General features: G+C 45.7%; 1 protein-coding gene across 3 annotated transcripts in view; it reads left to right on the top strand.

Annotated features, from left to right (window-relative positions):
* Positions 1-9,979, top strand: part of DHCR7 (7-dehydrocholesterol reductase) — a 66,405-nt gene extending 56,426 nt beyond the window's left edge. For all 3 annotated transcript variants that reach the window (XM_089663404.1, XM_089663401.1, XM_089663402.1), the window contains exons 7-8: positions 2,686-2,817; positions 6,008-9,979. In XM_089663404.1, the coding sequence (XP_089519530.1) occupies positions 2,686-2,817; positions 6,008-6,472 (597 nt within the window). In that variant the 3' untranslated portion in view covers positions 6,473-9,979. The remainder of the gene's footprint in view (positions 1-2,685; positions 2,818-6,007) is intronic.
* The last annotated feature ends 7,565 nt before the right edge of the window (positions 9,980-17,544 follow it).

Consider the following 17,544-nt stretch of genomic DNA (forward strand, 5'->3'; position numbering starts at 1 on the left):
ATATCCACTCTCCCCGAACCCTGCATTCACTCTATCTGGTCTCCCCAGACCCTGCATTCACTATATCCGCTCTCCCCGGACCCCGCATTCACTATATCCGCTCTCCCCGGACCCTGCATTCACTATATCCGCTCTCCCCGGACCCCGCATTCACTATATCCGCTCTCCCCGGACCCCGCATTCACTATATCCGCTCTCCCCGGACCCCGCATTCACTATATCCGCTCTCCCCGGACCCTGCATTCACTATTTCGGGTCTCCCCAGACCCCGTATTCACTATATCCGCTCTCCCCGGACCCTGCATTCACTATATCCGTTCTTCCCAGACCCTGCATTCACTATATCCGTTCTTCCCAGACCCCGCATTCACTGTATCCACTCTCCCCGGACCCCACATTTACTATGTCCGCTCTCCCCGCACCCCGCATTCACTATATCCGCTCTCCCCGGACCCCACATTCACTATATCTGGTCTCCCACAGTACACAGAACATGGAAATACAATTATTTTAGTAAATATGAACTGCTAAATACCTTTTCTCATCAGAGGTTAGAGCAGTCTTGTGACTTATATCTGTGTCCGGCAGAGCACTGGTTGAAGTTTGTAGGAGGAGTTTTCTTTCTGCCATAGGAGGATGCAGGACCCTTGACCCTTTGTCTGAACAGTGCTAATTGGCCCTGTGCTGATCACATACACTCTCCCAAGAAAAAAAAAAAACCTCTCTAGCAATACACACTAAACTGAGCATGTGTAGAATGGCTACAGGTTCAGTCTGTCATTTCAGGAGATAAGACGTGGACATTTGAACAAGAGGAGGATCAGAGAAGACAGGATCAAACAGCCTTTTTACACAAAGCGACAGTGTGCAAATTAAAAAAAAAAAGTTAGTAATTTAAAAAAAATTAAATTTCCCCCCTTGCTCGCACACAAAGGCGAATGCACATGCCGGTCCCGCACGCATGCAAACAGTGATCGTCTCACACACCTATCACTGCGATCGTCAGCTCATGGGCAGTAATTCTAGCACCAGACCTCCTCTGTAAATATAAAGTGATCACCTGTAAAGATTTTTAACCTCTTCCTGTCCACTGTATAGCAAAAGTACTGCTACAGGGCGGCACGGGTGTGCAAAATCAGGGTCAGTAAGGGGCCCCATGAGATGCCCCTGGTACCTTTCATAGGCTTTTTTGGGTGTGGTTTGAGTGTGGGCGAGGACACAGGGGCCCCATGAGTTGTCAGTCCGCCCCTGCTCCTGAACTTTCCTCCTGCAGGTTTGAGGCCAGGTCCCTGAACTATGTTGTAATACAGGCGTACCTCGGTTTACGAATTTAATGCGTTCTGCGGGACTTTTCGTATTGCGAAAAAATCGTAAACCGAAACGCGGTTTCCCATAGGAATGCATTGAAAACCAATTAATCCGTTCCGGAGGTCAGAAAAAAGTTTTAAAACAGTCTTTTATCTGTTTAAAACTCTTTATAAAGTGCGCTTTAAAGGCATAAATACTGTACAGGGACATGATTAAAGATAAATTTGTAAATGCATTGAAAACCCATTAATCTGTTCGTATTGTGAAAAAAAATCGTAAACCGAGGTATTATTTTCAATGCATTTTTTTTTCACTTTTTTCTGACCTCCAAAATGGATTAATTGGTTTTCAATGTATGTACAATTTTTTTAAATCATGTCCCTTTATGCCTTTAAAGTGCACTTTATATAGAGTTTTGAACAGATGAAACTTTTTTTTACTTTTTTATGACCTCCGGAACAGATTAATTGGTTTTCAGTGCATTTAAGAATTAATTTTTAATCATGTCCCTGTACAGTATTTATGCCTTTAAAGTGCACTTTATAAAGAGTTTTGAACAGATAAGACTTTTTTTTACTTTTTGCTGACCTCCAGAATGGATTATTTGGTTTTCAATACATTTATGAATTAATGTTTAATCATGTCCCTGTACAGTATTTATGCCTTTAAAGTGCAATTTATAAAGAGTTTATAAAGAGTTTTGGACAGATAAAAGACTTTTTAAAAACTTTTTCTGACCTCTGGAATGGATTAATTGGTTTTAAATATATTTACAAATTTTTTTTTCAATCATGTCCCATTATGCCTTTAAAGTGCACTTTTTTAAGAGTTTTGAACATATAAGACTTTTTTTTACCTTTTTCTGATCTCCGGAACGGATTCATTGGTTTTTCAATGCATTTACAAATTAATTTTTAATCATGTCCCTGTACAGTATTTATGCCTTTAAAGTGCACTTTATAAAGCGTTTTGAACAGATAAAACTTTTTTTGTCTTTTTTCTGACCTCCGGAACGGATCAATTGGTTTTCAATGCATTTACGAATTAATTTTTAATCATGTCCCTGTACAGTATTTATGCCTTTAAAGTGCACTTTATAAAGAGTTTTGAACAGATAAAAAGACTGTTTTAAAACGTTTTTCTGACCTCCGGAACGTATTAATTGGTTTTCAGTGCATTTCTATGGGAAACCGCATTTCGGTTTCCGAATTTTTCGCAATACGAAAAGTCCGACAGAACGCATTAAATTCGTAAACCGAGGTACGCCTGTATTTGATTTCCTTGCAACTAATATGAGATGCAACTAATATGAGATGTAAAACGTGTATGACATGTATTGGTAGACAAGGTGCTAACTATCCTCTTCTGTACATGCAGGCCATCTACGTGGTGGACTTCTTCTGGAACGAAGCTTGGTACCTGAAAACCATAGACATCTGTCATGACCATTTCGGCTGGTACCTAGGATGGGGAGACTGCGTCTGGTTGCCCTACCTCTACACATTACAGGTAAGGAGGTGGAAGGGGTGGGGGGGGCAACCATTCCAAAAAGCTGAAACAGAATCATTTATTAAAGGGTCAGTCCAACCAGAACATAAGCAGAAAAGAAGGGGTAGAGATGACATCACCATTGGCCATATTTGGGTACTTTGTACCTCATACCCATTCACTTGGAGGAGTATCTGGTGCCCCTTTATTATTAAAGGGGGTTTCAAATTCCGACAAGCCCCCTGCATGCAGACCCCCATAACCACTGGACAGGGTTGTGGGGAAGAGGACCTTGTTCTCATCAACATGGGGAAGGCACCCTACATTTGAAGGCATGTGGTCTGGTTTGGTTCAATAAGGGGAGGGGGGGTTCATGCGTGCCATTCTTTCTTGGCCAGCCAAGCATTATTCTCGGACTGAAGTGATACTAAAGGCTACTAAAAATGTTACACTTACCTGCTCTGTGCAATGGTATTGCACATAGCGGGCCCTTATGTCCTCTTCTGGGGTCCCCCAGCAATGCTCTCTAAACATTCTTCTGAGTGTGGCTCCCCATCCAGTGGTGTATTTAGGTTTTGTGCTGCCCTAGGCAACACATAAATTGGACCCAACCCCCCTGACACTGACCAACAACACCCCTGCCCCCCCTAGCCCACCTGGAGAGGAAGCCACTCACCTTTACAGCTCCGGACATCCCTGGGAACGAGAGTCGGGCTCTGCATACACCAGCAAGCAGTCAGCAGACTCTCTCGGCTCCCCCCTGGTCCCCATGCCGCAAATGTCCCTTCTTCCAGGGGCCAGTGCTGCCCCCCTGAAAAATGCTGCCCTAGGCAACTGCCTTGTTTGCCTTGTGGTAAACACGCCCCTGCCCCCATCACAAGCTGTGTGCTATGGGGCACCCGTGCGGGCTTTTTTCCTGACCTAGGCTGTGTGCGTTCATGGACACACATAGCACAGCTCATCGCTTTGTGGGGAGGGGGGCAGAAGTACAAGATGTACAGTATATAAGGATGGGGATGGAATGTTAGGGGAGGATAGTCCAACTCTCTCTCTGCTTCAGTTTTGATAGATGTTTCCCAATGTGTCTAATATGTTTATTTCCTATGGTCATCAGTTCCATCTAGTGGCCATAATGCAGTATTTTCCTGATAGGGGTATTTCAGAAAAAATAATGCAATAAGGCCACTAGATGGAGCTGGCGATCATAGGAAAACATCATATTGGACACATTACAGGGATTTTTATTGTGGATGCTGAGACATTTGCACAGCAAATTGTTTTGTAAATAGTTCCTGGTGAACTCGGGAAGTCAAAAACTGCTGTATTAATGTAATATTAACCTCCCTGGCGGTATTCCCGAGTGTAGCTCGGGGTAAACTTTTAGAACACGCGGTAACCCCGAGCTACACTCGGGAATACACTGCAGCGTTGCACCTGGATCCCTCTTACTTACCTTGTCCTTCGCTCCCGCAATGTCCCCCCTGCAGCGTCCCCGGCCGATGCCGGCATCTGTCTTCTGGGTTCCGGTCCCTGCGAGCGTTGGGACGTACGGGGGATGGAACTGGCGGGAAATTCAAAAATTTTAAAATTACATTCACTCAATACACTAAAATCACACAGTAAAATATTACTGTATCAAATACATACATTTTGTCCCGAGTGCTTTGTCCGGCGCCCTGCCTGTATTTTTACTGTTCTTTCTGCCTGGAAACTGAGAAACGTCCATGGCGCCCAAAAAGCGTCCCTTTAGGTCAGACGCGGTTTTAGACCGGCTAGAGAACAGCGATAGTAAATCAGAACCACTTGCAGAATTGAGTAATAATGATTCGTGGGGGAAATTCCTCATCAGACACTGAAAACGATTCTGCGACTGAGCTCAGCGATGTGCGGACTTGGCGCTCTATTTCACATTTCAGTGTTTTTGGTTTGATTATATTATTGAATTAAATTTATTATTATATTATTATTTTTTAAGATTATTTATTAACCACTTGCCGCCCTGCCACTGCATATATACGTTGGCAGGGTGGCACTGGGGCGCAAAAGCACGTTTTAAAACAGGCTCCACGCTCCCGACGTTTTCGCGTGACACCATTCGATCCCGGAGGGATCAATCATTCGATTTCAGCCAGTGATGTCTGGCTGAAATCAGATGATCGGTCCCTGTCCTATCCTGTCCTGTGTTGACAGTTGCACAGGACAGGATATGATGTCATTCTTCTCTGCCTGGACACATTCCGTTCCAGACAGAGAAGAAGACACAGTAAATGTGAGTAAAACAGCACACATTTACAGTTAGAACACACCTAGGTCACATTTAACCCCCTGATCACCCCCCCCCCCCCCCAGTTAACCCCTTCACTGCCCTGTCACCAGTGTCACTGATCAGTGAACCGATTTTTACTGATCACTGAATCAGTGTCACTGGCGACTTCCGATAGTGTTAGCGCCCCTCCCAGATAGCGCCAGTACACCAGTAATCCCATTTAACCCCTTGATCGAACAAGGACGTAAATTTCGTTTGGGTACAGCATTGCATGACCGCGCAATTATCATTTGAATTAGTGCAGCGCTGTATAGTAAAAAAAGGCATAAATTACAGTATCTACACCATAGTTTGTAGACGCTATAACTTTCACACAAAGCAATCAATATACACTTATTGGGATTTTTTTACCAAAAACATGTAGCAGAATACATTTTGGCCTAAATTTATGACTAACTTTGAGTTTACGATATATTTTTTATAGCTGAAAGTAGAAAAAATTGTTATTTTTTTCAAAATTTTTGTGTTTTTTTGTTTATAGCGCAAAAAATAAAAAGCGCACAGGTGATAAAATACCACCAAAAGAAAGCTCTATTTGTGTGAAAAAAAGGACGTAAATTTCGTTTGGGTACAGCTTTGCATGACCGCGCAATTATCATTTGAATTAGTGCAGCGCCAAACAGCAAAAAAAGGCGTGGTCATTAAGGGGGGTAAATCCTCAGGAGCTCAAGTGGTTAAATTATAATTTATAATTTCATGTTTCAAATTTTATGTTTTTTGTTTACTAGACTCTTCTTCGGACAGATTTCAGTGAGTTATTCCTAAAAATTACAGGCAGAAAATACTGACATAATCAGACCACTAGGGGGGTTAAAATTCACTCATACTTATGAACTTTTCAAACGGTTCCAAGCGCATTAATAATAAATATGCATTTTCTTTTAGGGTTTATATTTGGTGTACAACCCAGTGCAGCTCTCGACCACAGCGGCTGCAGCGATTCTTCTGCTCGGGCTCGTTGGGTACTACATCTTCCGGATGACCAACCATCAGAAGGATCTGTTCAGGCGCACCAACGGCAACTGCGTCATCTGGGGCAAGAAGCCGAAATTCATCGAATGTTCTTACACATCTACTGACGGCAAGAAGCACCACAGCAAGCTCATGATCTCCGGCTTCTGGGGGGTGGCCCGGCACTTGAACTACACCGGGGACCTGATGGGGTCTCTGTCCTACTGCCTCGCCTGTGGCTTCGACCACTTACTGCCTTATTTCTATATCATCTACATGACCATTTTGCTCGTCCACCGCTGTATCCGCGACGAGCATCGATGCTCCAGCAAGTACGGCAAAGACTGGAAGCTCTATACAGATGCCGTCCCGTATCGACTGCTCCCGGGAATATTTTAATTGCTACAATTTCGTTCAGGGATATTCATGGTAGAACTGTGAAAGTACTGTCTATTCTCATTGGACAATTTTGGTTTTACAAAGCATACAGAATTTCATTTTCTATTTTGAAAAAAAAAAAGTCTTGGGTCTTCAGGGGCATAATGAAATGTGAAACTCAACTTTTGGAGAGAAAACTGTTTTAGAAAATAAAAAGCTAGAAACTCATAATGCCTTCCTTTTCGGTAAATCCTCAGCTGCATTTTTTTTTTATAAGCAACGTCTGCACTGGAAGAATATTCATACATACAGCGTATACCCCGCTTACCAAGGAAAGAACATCTGAAGCTCCCTAATGCGTGTTTCAATGGCTCATGAACGATCTGGACAATGTCATTGAGGTTGCTGTTCTGATATTGCTGATATTGCACATGTGAGCTGTTTATTGAAGGAGACCAACACGTTTTGGGGATCTGCACCACATTTTTCGGGGCTAGAAGTAAACATCTTATATGAACAGATCTGTATGGTATAGAAATGGTTGACATGAGTATGATCACTGCTAGCAGGCCTTGTGCTAATATCTGGAATCATATCTCGAAGCAGCTGATGGAACCCAACACGTTTTGGTGATCTGCACCTCATTTTTCGGGGCTAGAAGTAAACATATGAATAGATCTGTATGGTATAGAAATGGTTGACATGAGTATGATCACTGCTAGCAGGCCTTGTGCTAATATATGGAATCATATCTCGAAGCAACTGATGGAACCCAACACGTTTTGGGGATCTGCACCACATTTTTCGGGGCTAGAAGTAAACATCTTATATGAACAGATCTGTATGGTATAGAAATGGTTGACATGAGTATGATCACTGCTAGCAGGCCTTGTGCTAATATCTGGAATCGTATCTCGAAGCAAAAATTTACTGATGGAACCCAACACGTTTTGGGGATCCACGCCACATTTTTCAAGGGTAGTAATAAACATGTTATATAAACAGACCAGTATGGTATAAGAACAGTTGAGATACGTATGAACACTGCCAGCAGTTCTTGTGCTAATATCTAGAATCATATCTGGAACCAAAAGGTTCTTGAAGGAAACCAACACGTTTTGGAGATCTGCACCACATTTTTCAGGACTAGTAATGAACATCTTGTTTAAACAGATCGGTATGGTATAGAAACGGTTGAGATGTGTATGACCACTGCTAGCAGGGTTCCTGCTAATATCTAGAATCACCTCTCGAAGCAAACGTTTATTGAAGGAAACCAACACGTTTTGGAGATCTGCATCACATTTTTCAGGGCTAGTAATAAACATGTTATATAAACAGACCAGTATGGTATAAGAACAGTTGAGATGAGTATGATCACTGCTAGCAGGGCTCCTGCTAATATCTAGAATCACATCTAGAACCAAAAAAGGTTCTCGAAGGAAACCAACACGTTTTGGAGATCTGCACCACATTTTTCAGGGCTAGTAATGAACATCTTATTTAAACAGATCAGTATGGTATAGAAACGGTTGAGATGAGTATGATCACTGCTAGCAAGGCTTGTGCTAATATCTAGAATTATATCTTGAAGCAAAAGTATAAAGAAGGAAACCAACACGTTTCGGGGATCTGCACCACATTTTTTGAGGGCTAGTAATAAACATGTTATATAAACAGATCGATATGGTATAGGAACGGTTAAGATGAATATGATCACTGTCAGCAGGGCTTGTGCTAATATCTAGAATCCTATCTCACAGCAAAATTTTATTGAAAGGAAACCAACACGTTTCGGTGGTCTGCACCCCTTTTTTTTTCAGGGCTAGCAATAAACATCTTATATAAACAGATCAGTATAGTATAGGAATGGTTAAGATGAGTATGATCATTGAAAACAGGGCTTGTGCTAATAACTGAAATCAAATCTCAAAGCAAAAGTTTAATGAATTAAACCAACACGTTTCGGGAATCCGCCCCACATTTTTCAGGGCTAGTAATAAACATCTTATATAAACAGATCGGTATGGTATAGGGACAATCAAGATTAGTATGATCACTGTTAGTGGGGCTTGTGCTAATATCTGGAATTATATCTCAAAGCAAAAGCTTATTGAAGGAAACCAACACGTTTTGGGGATCTGTGCCACATTTTTTTGAGGCTACTAATACACATCCCTTATTAACAGATCGGTGTGGTATAGGAACGGTTGATATGAGTATGATCACTGCTATCAGGCCTTGTGCTAATATCTGAAATCGTATATCAAAGCAAAAGAATCATTATCCATGTTGTGTAGAAGGATGATAAGGGCTCCACCATGCTACCAGAAGGATAACCCACTACAGAAGCCATGCTCCTTCCAATAGCTCTGAATTAGGAGTGTTATCATACCTGGTCTGTGTATGGGGGTGTATATAAATCTTTCATTTTATATGCAGATAAGCCCTTGCAGGGGCGGGCTGACAACTCATGGGGCCCACGGGCAATAGGGGATCATGGGGCCCCTGTGTCCTAACCCACACTCAAACCACACCCATAAAAGCTTATGAAAGGTACCTGGGGCATCTCATGGGGCCCCCTACTGACCCCGGGCCCTCGGGCAGTGCCCGAGTTTCCAAATGGTCAGCCTGCCCCTGAGCCCTTGCAATAAATAGTTGATACTCTCAGTTTTAACCACTCTTCGGCCCACCAGCTGTTGAGGAACTGAAAGTCCCAGGCAGGACTGTGGATCAGGGGGTACCACTAGTCCTCCAGTACGGGGCCCAGGCCAGCAGGTGGGCCCAGGCCAGTAGGGGGGCCCAGGCAGCTGGGTGAGCTCCCTGTAGGCAGGGAGGGTGATCGGTGTGGTAGGGAAGGGGCAATTACTGGAACCAATCCCCTTGTATGGCTCTCTTTGCAGCAGCTTAACACTTATTCTTCTCTCCCTCCTGCTTGCTTTCAGCTTCTGCAGAGAAAGCCATTCAGTGCGTTCGGTTCCAGTAATTGCCCCCCCTCACCGCACCCATCACCCTACCTGTGCACCATATATTTCACCCTGCCACTTTCCCCTGTGTGCCCCCCAGTGCTGCCGCTTCCCTCCTCTCCTTCCCACCGGCAGCTGCAAGCACATAATAGGATCCTTCAAGATGGAGAGGGGAAGAAGGGTCCGGTAAATAAGTCACATTTACCAGCCCCTTCTTTTTCTAAATGAACACAACGATTGGTAGCGAACGCTCACTGTGTTCATTCATAACTAAAGCATAGTCACGTTGGCTGTATGGGGCCCCATGGTTTCTAACAGCAGGCCTGGTCCCAGGAGGCAATACAAGACTCTGGCAGCCACAGGTATGGCTCCAAGATGACTCCAATGGGATTTGTAGCTTCACCACAGCTGGGGGTCTGAGGTTTGTCTGCCCTTTGGAAATGGAGTGTGTGAGCCTGAAGGTGCTGAGTTTGTGTGAGGGCTGAGCAGAATGTCTCTGTTGTATAGTTCAGTGTTATGGACAACTCGCTTGATATTTTTCCTGAATAAAATTTTTATTGTATTTTGTCTTTTTTATTGGTAATTTCATATAAACTGAACTCTATCTAGCCTTGACATTTTTTTTACCACACTTGTAGCAAGTCCTCTCCTGTGTTGAAACTGATTACTTTCAATTCCCCACAAACTTGCATCTCCGCAATATATCCCATTTAAAGCTGCAGCAGCCATCTTGAACCTGCCTTCATTCCCGGCCTGAACAACTTCAAACTTCATCCATCCCTTCTGCTCCGGATCTGTACTGTCGTTGCCTGCAGCTATTAGCTTCCTCTACCATCAAGTGTTTTTCTCCTCAGCAAAAGAACATATCGGTGACATCACTTTAGACATGCATGCTCAAGCAACTGATCAGCAGATTGCACAGCTAAAATTTGCAACACCCAGTGGCCAGCAGAAAGGAGTGTGAATGCCCAAAAGGGATACTGAGGATGTGTTCTTTCATATGATGCTCTATCTCGGAGTGTTGCATAGTGTTTTAAACTGCTCTGTTGGTCTTTCTGCTGATCCCCTACCAGGGACAGACTGACAACTCATGGGGCCCCCGGGCAATAGGGGATCATGGGGCCCCTGTGTCCTTGCCCAAACTCAAAAAAGCCTATGAAAAAGGTACCAGGGGCATCTCATGGGGCCCCCTACTGACCCCGGGCCCTCGGGCACTGCCCGAGTTTCCAAGTGGTCAGTCCACCCCTGTCCCCTACATTACTAAAAGAAACATAGTGATGTATGCTGAAGGAACCACAGTGTCAAATGCTGAAGATTTTGATATAGCCCATAAGGCATGAAGAGAGAGGAGTTCCGACCTGCATAATGCCCAGAAGGTGAGTAATCTGTGTTATCTATTGCAGAAGCCAAGCTTCTGTGGTCACTTTGATTTCAGGATATTACTATACCATTTTGGTAATTACTACTGTAGTAACAGGACCATATGTACATTGATCAATCCTTACTGAGCTTGGATGATCCATGAGGTTCACTGTAGTCCTTTACATGGGGTCCCCCAGGGTTCTTGTGATGGTCAGGGAGGGACACACAGGTATCACTCCTCTGGAACTCCCTGGAGAGCCACCCAGCCTGGCTTAACCAGAACCCAAGCCCTCCATCCAGTCCACTCTACCTGCCAGCCTCAGTCTCACTCATTCCGAGAACACAAGCCTGTGTTCAGTTGTAGCCACCCATTGGTAAAGAATAAAATGTGTGTACGCCAGACGCCTTAGAAAACGTATATAACTTCACTGGTGAATAAGTGAAAATTCAGCCAAACTTGGTAATGGCGGCACATTGCTTAAATCAGTTACAACAGTTCCTAATGATGAGAGAAAGAGAATATTGGGATATAATGTAAAAAGTACATCTGTGATAATACTAAATACAGGATAACCAAATAATACCATTGTCATTATCAACAACTCTTTCATTTGCTTGTGGCAGGATCTGGTGTTGTTTCTTCATTTATGGGGAAGCCCTATTCCAACATGACTGTTGTTGAAAAAAAAGAAACTGGACATGTTAAGAAGCCTTGTCTGGTCAATATCATCTTCACCAAGACAGGCAGGTACCAGGAAGGAAGCTACCTGTATAGAGAATCTTCAGATGTGCTGAAGAATGTCCTGGATAGCTTGGGAGAAGCTTCTGTTGGTGGACATTGCGTGGAGACCTCATTGTTCAACAATTTATGCTGCATGTGACTGCTCACATCTTCCAAAAAATTACTAAAACAGGAAGGTGGATACCTGTATGTATGGAGCATCTTCAGAGATTTCTGATATGAAAACTTTCCTGGAGAGCTTGGGAGAAGCTTCTGTTGGTGGACTTTGCATGGAGACATCATTGTTCAATAATTTATGCTGCATGTGACTGCTCACATCTTCCAAAAAAATTACTAAAACAGGAAGGTGGATACCTGTATGTATGGAGCATCTTCAGAGATTTCTGCTATGAAAACTGTCCTGGGGAGCTTGGGAGAAGCTTCTGTTGGTGAACATTGCATGGAGACATCATGGTTCAACAATTTATGCTGCATATGACTGCTCACATCTTAAAAGAAACTAGTTAAGAAAGGTAGATATGTAAATGGGGCATCTTTAGTGAATGAAAGAAACTGGACAGGTTAAGAAGCCTTGTCTGGTCAATATTATCTTCACCAACACAGGCAGGTACCAGGAAGGAGGCTACCTGTATAGAGAATCTTCAGACATGCTGAAGAATGTCCTGGAGAGCTTGGGAGAAGCTGCTGCATGGTGACTTCATCATTCAATAATTTATGCTGCATGTGACTGCTCACATCTTCCAAAAAATTATTAAAAAGGGAAGGTGGATAACTGTATCTATGGAGCATCTTCAGAGATTTCTGCTATGAAGACTGGCATGGAGAGCTTTGGAGAAGCGTCTGTTGGTGGACATTGCATGGAGACCTCATTGTTCAACAATTTATGCTGCATGTGACTGCACATTTTCCAAAAAATTACTAAAACAGGAAGATGGATACCTGTATGTATGGAGCATCTTCAGAGATTTCTGCTATGAAACTGTCTTGGAGAGCTTGGGAGAAGCTTCTGTTGGTGGACATTGCATGGAGACATCATGGTTCAACAATTTATGCTACATATGACTGCTCACATCTTCAAAGAAACTAGTTAAGAAAGGTAGATATGTAAATGGGGCATCTTTAGTGAATGAAAGAAACTGGACAGGTTAAGAAGCCTTGTCTGGTCAATATTATCTTCACCAAGATAGGCAAGTACCAGGAAGGAGGCTACCTGTATAGAGAATCTTTAGACGTGCTGAAGAATATCCTGGAGAGCTTGAGAGAAACTGTTGCATGATGACTTCATCATTCAATAATTTATGCTGCATGTGACTGCTCACATCTTCCAAAAAATTACTAAAACAGGAAGGTGGATACCTGTATGTATGGAGCATCTTCAGATATTTCTGATATGAAGACTGTCATGGAGAGCTTTGGAGAAGCGTCTGTTGGTGGACATTGCATGGAGACCTCATTGTTCAACAATTTATGCTGCATGTGACTGCTCACATCTTCCAAAAAATGTCTAAAACAGGAAGGTGGATACCTGTATGTATGGAGCATCTTCAGAGATTTCTGCTATGAAAACTGTCCTGGAGCGCTTGGGAGAAGCTTCTGTTGGTGGACATTGCATGGAGACATCATGGTTCAACAATTTATGCTGCATGTGACTGCTCACATATTCATAGAAACTAGTTAAGAAAGGTAGATATGTAAATGGGGCATCTTTAGCGAAACTAGATCAGAAAGGTAGATCCGTGTATGGAAAGTCACATCTTCAAAGAAACTAAAAAAGATTGGTAGATATATGAATGGGGCATCTTTAGAAAAACTAGAACAAGAAGATAGGTACCTGTATAATACATCTTAAAAGAAACCAAAACAAGAAGGAAGCTACCTGTATGGAGCATCTTCACAGAAACTAGAACATAAGGTTTTCTATGTTGAAGAGTATCCTGAGGAGCTTGGCAGAAGCTTCTCACAGTGGACATTGCATGGAGACCTCGTTGTTCAACAATCAAGAAGGTAGATCTGTAAATGAGGCATCTCTAGCGAAACTAGATCAGAAAGGTAAATACGTGTATGGAAAGTCTTCAGAGAAACCAGAACAAAAAGGAAGCTACCTGTATGGAACATCTTCAGAGAAGATGTTTTCTATGCCAATTGTCGGCAGCATTGGAAGGAGGCATACATGTTCATTGAGTTAGATGGTCCCGATCCTTGGGCTGACCCCAAACTTCTGACAAAACTAGAATTTAGGATAACATCTGGACCAATACAATGACTCCCACATAGTGGGCTGACTAGTAATAGGTAACACCAGTCATTTTAATATTGAGCCGACCATCCCTACAGTAATGTAATTTGAGAATATACAGTACCTCCCATTGTTGTCTGATCAGACCCTAATCATCTTACGCCCTGTAGGGTGCCCCTACGCTCACCCCAAAGGGGTTTTATTGGTGGAGAGCCTTTTTTCCCCTCTGATTTGGGTTTGTGGCGGTTTGAAACACTTGGAGGCACACAGAAAAAGGTTTAGAAGGACCCCCTATATACATGCGATGAAAAGCTACTGCATATGAAATATGGGTAACCCATAGTGGGGTCCAATACAGCCAGGAGGAAAATGGTTTGAACTGGTGCGCTGTGTCCCTGGAAATGTAAACAGGAAATGCCGGTTATCGGAAGTCTTCTCCTCTATGAGGAGCAGAGAGCCGGCATTCCTCAAAGGGGACATCTACACTGATCAGGGCCCTGATGATCAGTGTAGCCCCATCACTGCCACCTGTGAGTGCACATCAATGCCACATACCAGTGCCCATCAGTGCCCATCAATGCCACATACCAGTGCCCATCAATGCCACATATCAATGCCTACCAGTGCACATTAATGCCACATATCACGCCTATCAGTGCCAGTCAGTGCCACCTATTAGTGCCCATCAGTGCTGCCTAACAGTTCCAATGTATTTGTTAGTATTCCTGGATGGATAGGAGGGGGTCCCTTCTAATCTCCCCCATGCACTGCTCCTGTTAAGGGGTCTCCTTCTCCTGGAGGGGGTCAGTATTCCTGGATGAATGTGAAGGAGTCCCTTCTAATCACCCACATGCACTCTTCTTGTTAAGGGGTCTCCTTCTCCTGGAGGGGGTCAGTATTCCTGGATGGATGGGAGGGGGTCCCTTCTAATCTCCCCCATGCACTCCTCCTGTTAAGGGGTATCCTTCTCCTGGAGGGGGTCAGTGTTCCTGGATGATTGGGAGGGGTCCTCCCTCATTACCCCCAAGCACTCATCGTGTTAAGGGGTCTCCTTCTCCTGGAAGGGGTCAGTATTCCTGGATGGATGGGGTCCCTTCTAATCACCCTCATGCACTCTTCTTATTAAGGGGTCTCTTTCTCCTGGAGGGGGTCAGTATTCCTGGATGGATGGGAGGGGGTCCCTTCTAATCACCCACATGCACTGTTCTTGTTAAGGGGTCTCCCTCTCCTGAAGGGGGTCATTATTCCTGGATGGATGGGAGGGGTCCCTTCTAATCACCCCAACGTACTCCTGTTTGGGGGTCTCCTTCTACTGGAGGGGGTCAGTATTCCCGGATGGATAGGAGGGGTCCATTCTAATCACTCCCCTACATTCACCATGTTAAGGGGTCTCCTTCTCTTGGAGGGAATCAGTATTCCTGGATGGATGGGAGTGGTCCATTCTAATCACCTTTATGCACTCTTCTTGTTAAGAGGTCTCCTACTAGATTGATGGGAGGGGGTCCCTTCTAATCACCCCAATGCACTATTCCTTTTAATTCCAGTAATCATGGATGGATGGGAGGGGGTCCCTTCTAATCACCCCAACGTACTCCTGTTTGGGGGTCTCCTTCTACTGGAGGGGGTCAGTATTTCTGGATGGATGGGAGGGGGTCCCTTCTAATCACTCCCATGCACTCCTCCTGTTTGAGGGTCTGCTTTTCCTGGAGAGGTTCAGTATTCCTGGATGGATGGGAGGGGGTTCCTTCTAATCACCCCAATTCACTCCTTCTGTCGGGGGGGGGGGGTCTCCTTCTCCTGCTGGGGGTCAGTATTCCTAGATGGAAGGGAAGGGGTTCCTTCTAATCACCCCAATTCACTCCTCCTGTTGGAGGGTCTCCTTTTCCTGCGGGGGGATCAGTATTCCTGGATGGACGGGAGGGGTCCCTTCTAATCACCCCAATTCACTCCTCCTGTCGCTGGTCTCCTCCTGCAACGGGGTCAGTATTCCTGGATAGATAGGAGGGGGTCCCTTCTAATTACCGTAATGAACTCCTCCTGTTTGGCGGTCTCCTTCTCCTGCAGGGGGGGGTCAGTATTCCTGAACGGATGGGAGGGGTCCCTTCTAATCACCCCAATTCACTCCTGTCGGGGGTCTCCTCCTGCAGGGAGGTCAGTATTCCTGGACAGATAGGAGGGGGTTCCTTCTAATCACCCTACTGAACTCCTTCTGTTTGGGGGTCTCCTTCTCCTGGAGGGGGATCAGTATTCCTGAACGAGTGGGAGGGAGTCCTTTCTAATCTCCCCCATGCACTCCTCCTGTTTGAGGGTCTCCTTCTCATATTCCTGGATGGATGGGAGGGGTCCCTTCTAATTACCCCCATCAATGGCCCCGGGGTGTAGGAGCCATAACAGCCAGCACTGTGTGTAAAGCCTCATTAAGGTCCGGATCACACTATTGCGGGCGCAGGATTCGCAGCGATTCCCACACTTTCAGTCAAAATGCGCGGCTCTTTAAAAAAAACGCTCTGGCCGCTCTTCATCCTTACAGGCGCCCCCACGCATCTCCTGCAGGGAAATCAAACGGTGCGTTTCCTACATGGTGCATGAACCTTTTGTTTTCTGGGAAACCCAGGCACGGCAGCCATTTCAAATGACTGGGCTGCCGCGTCCGTGCAAACGAAGGCCGCCAAACCCGCCATCATGTGAAGCAGGCCTTAGGCGTGCGGTTTGGGGAGGGGCGCAGCAAACAATGCGCAGTTGAGGCACATTTCTTCTGCCTGAAGATGCAGTAGGCAGTGGATGGTGGTGTTTACATGTTGCGGTCGCAATGCTACGCGCCCACGGCACGGTTCACCCCACATGTAGCAATCGGTGGGCGGCCAACCCGCAGAACGCTACACACTCCAGCAAACGGGGAAGCACCACAAACGAACGGTTGCGGCACATCGGTCAGCAAAAATTGGGTTAAAACAGGCGGCGAAGAGGCGTCACACCAACTGAACGCGGATTGGGCTTCAGAGGAAGGGAAGATTTAGATGCACATCTCCCCCTTCCTCTCCTCGCGTGCTCTCTCTTCCCCTCCCTCGCTCTCTCTCTCTCTCCCCCTCAGGCTGCGAAGAGGCGTCACATTGCCTCTGAAGACCAACTGAACGTGGATTGGGCTTCAGAGGAAGGGGAGATTTAGATGCACGTCTCCCCCTCCCTCTCTCCCCCCACTCATGCGCTCTCTCCCTCTCGCGTGCTCTCTCCCCCTGCCTCGCACGCTCTCTCCCCCTCTCTCGCACTCTCTCTCCCCCTCCCTCGCGCTCTCTCTCCCCCTCCCTCTCTCTCCCCCTGCCTCGAACGCGCGCTCTCTCCCCCCTCACGCGCTCTCTCCCCCTCCCTTGCGCTCTCTCTCCCCCTCCCTCGCGCTCTCTCTCCTCCCCCCTCGCGTTCTCTCTCCCCCTACAGCGCACTCTCTCTCCCCCTGCCTCGCGCGCTCTCTCTTTTCCCCCCCTCGCACGCGCTCTCTCTCTCCCTCACGCTCTCCCCCCTCATGCACTCTCTCCTCCTCCCTCCCATCACGCGCTCCCCCCCACACGCTCTCTCTCCCTCGCGCTCTCTCCCCCCATGCTCTCTCCCCCCCCCTCGCGCGCTCTCTCTCCCTTGCACCCTCCCCCCTCATGCGCTCTCTCTCCCCCCCACGCGCTCTCTCCCCTCCTCCCTCCCCCCACGCTCTCTCTCTCCCCCCCCCCCCCACACGCTCTCTTCCCCTCCCTCGCGCGCTCTCTCCCCCTCAGGCGGTGAAGAGGCATCACATTGCCTC

Source organism: Staurois parvus, unplaced genomic scaffold (genome assembly GCF_062004578.1).
Source record: "Staurois parvus isolate SC_StPar_1 unplaced genomic scaffold, SC_StPar_1.0 ptg001679l, whole genome shotgun sequence".
NCBI classification, from domain to species: Eukaryota; Metazoa; Chordata; class Amphibia; order Anura; family Ranidae; genus Staurois; species Staurois parvus.